The sequence below is a fragment of the Manacus vitellinus genome, unplaced genomic scaffold (assembly GCF_001715985.3).
Source record: "Manacus vitellinus isolate BGI_N305 unplaced genomic scaffold, ASM171598v3 scaffold_10_pilon, whole genome shotgun sequence".
NCBI lineage: Eukaryota > Metazoa > Chordata > Aves > Passeriformes > Pipridae > Manacus > Manacus vitellinus.
The window spans coordinates 2,351,582-2,355,619 of record NW_021938838.1 but is presented as its reverse complement, the minus strand read 5'-3'; the positions used below and the strand labels follow the sequence as shown (position 1 = coordinate 2,355,619).

The window sequence follows — 4,038 nt, the reverse complement described above, 5'->3', positions numbered from 1 at the left end:
TGCTCCGGCTGAACCGTCACACTGCGCTCTGCAAACCCTGGGGATTCAACACCTGGGGATTCAAAACCTGGGGATTCAAAACCTGCCATCTGCAAAACTGGTGGCCCGTGGAGCTGTGGGATTCCCCTCCTCCTGCTTCCCACTTCCCTAAAGTGGGAGAGTGTCGCTGTTGCAGCGGTCAATAATAATACACAGTCTAGTTCCAAGCAACAAGACAGGAGAGGGATAGAACAGGACAGGGTCTTTATTGCAACCGATCTCTGACATATATACTCCTCGGTGTAACATACATGTTGCCTTATAATTGGTGTTCCTTTATAAACATACCTTAGGATTGGCTGCCCTGTAACAAACTCACCGTGACTCAGCATTTGTAGTCGCTCAACCCTGACAGGAGACACTCGCACGTGTTGCTTCTGCAGGGAATCACAAAGCCTCCTCCGTGCTTCCAGCTTCCCTTAGCTCCAGCTTTTCAGTCTTCTGCTTGCTGTGTCCCACTGAAATACAAGCAGGGAGAAGTTTGCAGAGTGGTTCATTTCACTTGAGTGGGTGGGGTGCAGTGTCCAGAGCAGAGTGGGCCTGGGACCGGACTATTTGGATCCAGATGTGACTTCCCCCAAGGTCAAATCTGATACTGGCACTCTCAGCTGTTCCTCCTCCACCTCACTTCCAGCAGCCTCTGGGAGACACCTCTGGCTGTATCCCCAGACAGTTTGCATAATTTCCTGGGTGAGCTGGTCCTTCAGGGTTTGCTGTCATCCTTTGCTGTGGCTCTGGCTGGGCTGTGCACATACACCCTTTGGGAGAGTGACTGCAGGATCTTGCACTTGAGGCCCCGTTGTGCTCTGTGCACGTGCACGTTGCTTTATGAGGCCCAGGAGAAGCCTGGGGACCAAGGCAGGTCCCCAGCCCAGCCGTTCCAAAGTGCTGAGAAACATCTGGAAGATGTTTCCCTCAGGGTGGGCCATCACTGGTGCCCCAGGATGATGCTTGGCATCATCTCTGCCTTGTGCTGATTGTTTCCGTGTCTCTTTTTGTAGGAGCTGAGAGACCTGGCAAACAAACACCCAAACCTGGTTCTTGTGAAGCTGGGTAGGTGCGCTCTGTCTCTGAGCTGGTAAATTCATGACTGCTGGCCACGCTTGGCCCATTTCTCCTTCCCTCCCTCCCTCCTTCCCTCCTCCCTTCTGGTTGTACACGGAGATCCAGTTCTTCAGAGCTTCTTCAAGTCCTGCTGCCAAAAGTCCAGACCTATCTCTGCCTCAGTACTCCATTCCCTCGAGCCTTCTTGCTCCATGGCCACAGGACCAGGATGTTCTTGAGACCCGTCCCGTGCAGCCTCTGGCTCACCCAGCCAAGTGGCTACATCCTTGCTCTGCCATGCAGCTGAACTGCCTTGATCCCAAGTCCCAGCCAAGACTAAGAGGGCTCTGGGAGAAAAGTAGCTCCTGTGGAAACGCTGCGTGATCAGCCCAGAGCCTGGGCAGCAGCTGTAGGACCTTACAGACCTATCCCACAGCAGGTCCCAGCACAGCTCCCTTGGGGACCTGTTCCCGCCAGGACTGCCCTGGGTTCTCCAGAAGTTGCTCAGGCGTGGACTTCGGAGGTGGTGTCTGCTGGGAACTGAGCCAGCACGGGAGTCACAGCAGCGCTTTGCCCCCATGGTGGGCTTTGCCCGGTGGGCTGCCCCGGGGCAGGACCTTCCGCTGCTGGCGGTGGGGCTGAGGAGGCAGTTTCGGGCTGAGCTGGGCTGTGCCGGGGTGCTCAGAGCTGGTTTCACAGCACCATCTGGTGCTCACGGGTGGAAGAGCCGCGCGGGTCGGGATGTGCGGCTGTTTCGGCAGCACCTTCACCTCCCTCTTCCCCCCAGCCCTCCCACGGCTCTCAGACTCCACTCTCTCCCACTGCAGATGTCTCAAATCCCTCTGCTATCACCGAGGCGGCGAAGATCGTGGAGGTGAAGCTGAACGGCCTGGGCCTGAACCTGCTGATAAACAACGCCGGCATCTACACCCCCACGGCGTCGCTGGACACGGTCGACGCTGAGGACATGGTCAGGACCTACAAGACCAATGCAGTGGGGCCAATGCTGATGGCCCAGGTACGAGTGAGGCTCTGGGGATGAAGTTCACCACGGAATTTGGCCCAGCTTGAGGGTATCCTGGGCTGTCTGTGGTCACAACAGATATCTTGGAGGGCTTTGCCAAGTTTCCTGGGCTGCAGGAGGGAGGGGGCAGTGCCAAGGCTGCCCTCCCAGCCCAAGCCCTCTGTAGCCCCCCTGCATTGTGCTGGGCTAACTGGGAGCAGGCAGGGCCACTGCAGCAAAACACCCAAGCTCTCCTGGCTTCCCACCAATCTTCCTCTTCCTCCCTGGGCCGTGGTTGCCATAAGTGGGGCTGGCTTGAGGCACAGGTGTCCCACAAGTTTGCTTCTCCCCAGGCATTCCTGCCTCTGCTGAAGAAGGCTGCCCAGGAGAGCAAAGCAAAGGGCCTGAGTTGCAGCAAGGCAGCCATCATCAACATCTCCACTGCCATGGGCTCCATCAAGAGAACGACCGATTCCTTCTCTCCGCCTGTCATCTCCTACCGCTGCAGCAAGGTATGGAGGCTGGCAACCTCCCCTGCTCCTGAGCTTGCTGGGAGGCAGAGCTGCCCCTTGCTAGGCCTGATCTCAGGGAAGCACCTGAGATTGCGAGATGGAGGGACTGATCCACGCTTAGAATTGCCCCAGCTCCTGTGGCATCTCCCTGCCCACCCAGGGGAGACACACAATGTCTCTCGAAGACCTGGCATTGCTTTTTCTCCCTCAGCAACAGGGGAGGGAACCTGGAGCTTTTTGCTGCCCGTGGCTGATGCTTCCTTCCTCCCCCAGGCTGCCCTCAACATGCTCACCATGTGCCAGGCTCTGACCTACGGGGAAGCCGGGATCCTCTGCGTGGCACTGCACCCCGGATGGGTGAAAACAGACATGGGCACCCAGAAGGTGGGTTCTGGCTGAGCAGGTCGAGAGGAGAACCCATGGGTGGGACCCAAGCCTACAAGACTTCACAGGAGGTAGCTCAGGTGGCTCCTGGGAGAAGGCATCCATGTGAAAATGAGCTGCCTCTTGGTTCTCCAAGTTACCCACACGTGTGGTGGGTCACTGCAGAACATGTGATGCTGCCTGGGAAATAGCATATTTCCACAGCACGTATCCAGGCTGAGCAGGAAACCTCTTCAGGGGGGAAAGGGGCTTTGGGCAGCCTAGAGGTGTGCAGAGAAACTGAATCTGACAGAGCAAGGAGGAGAAGAGCAGCACCATTCCATCCTGTGCCCCCTTCCTCAAGGAGCTGCAGGTCCACAAGGCCTCCGTGCATCCTGCAGGATCCCTGTTTTGCAGTGAGAGTGGTCCCTGCAGCACTGGAGTTTTGAGAAGCCTGCACATAGCATCCCATTTGCAGTGGGGATCTCCTCTGTGTCTGTTTTGGTTGAACCTCTGGCTGGCTTTCCAGCCCAAGCCACCTCCATCCAAGCTGGCAGTGAGCACGCAGATATCCAACCATCCTCCCACGTAGCAGGCTTGTCCCAGCTCCTGTGGCTCTCTGCTCACTCTGGGTGGAAGGAGCCTTGCTGCCCATGTTCATGAGCCCAGTGGGTGCTGGTGGATGGCCTGGAATGATGGTGGTGTCTCGTTGTGCCCGTTGCAGGCTGACCTGACAGTGGACACAAGCGTGCGGGGGCTGCTGTCTGTGCTGCCAATCCTTTCCGAGAAGCACAGCGGGACTCTGCTCAACTGGGAAGGTAAAGCCATCCCCTGGTGACCACTCTCTGTCCCTGTGAGGGACCCCACGGTGCCAGGGCACTCCCTGGGTGCACTGGAGCTCTGGGATGCTCAGTCCTCTGTGGTCTGCAAGGAACCTACTTGGGACTCGGTGGGTGTACAGAGTGTGATCCCTGCCTTCACCTTGCTAATAAATAAAGTCAATTAGTACCTTCTCCCAGCTGCAGTGTCCCCACTGAGACTGTCTCTGCTCTGGAGCCAGCCCCTGTGAAAAACAGC

The 4,038-nt window shown here is 57.3% G+C and overlaps 1 protein-coding gene across 1 annotated transcript in view; it reads left to right on the top strand.

The window, feature by feature from the left end:
• Window positions 1-2,997, top strand: part of LOC103753961 (C-factor) — a 4,901-nt gene extending 1,904 nt beyond the window's left edge. Inside the window, exons 2-5 of the mRNA XM_029965502.1 lie at window positions 1,041-1,092; window positions 1,911-2,101; window positions 2,440-2,598; window positions 2,872-2,997. Coding sequence (XP_029821362.1) covers window positions 1,041-1,092; window positions 1,911-2,101; window positions 2,440-2,598; window positions 2,872-2,997 — 528 coding nt within the window. The remainder of the gene's footprint in view (window positions 1-1,040; window positions 1,093-1,910; window positions 2,102-2,439; window positions 2,599-2,871) is intronic.
• The last annotated feature ends 1,041 nt before the right edge of the window (window positions 2,998-4,038 follow it).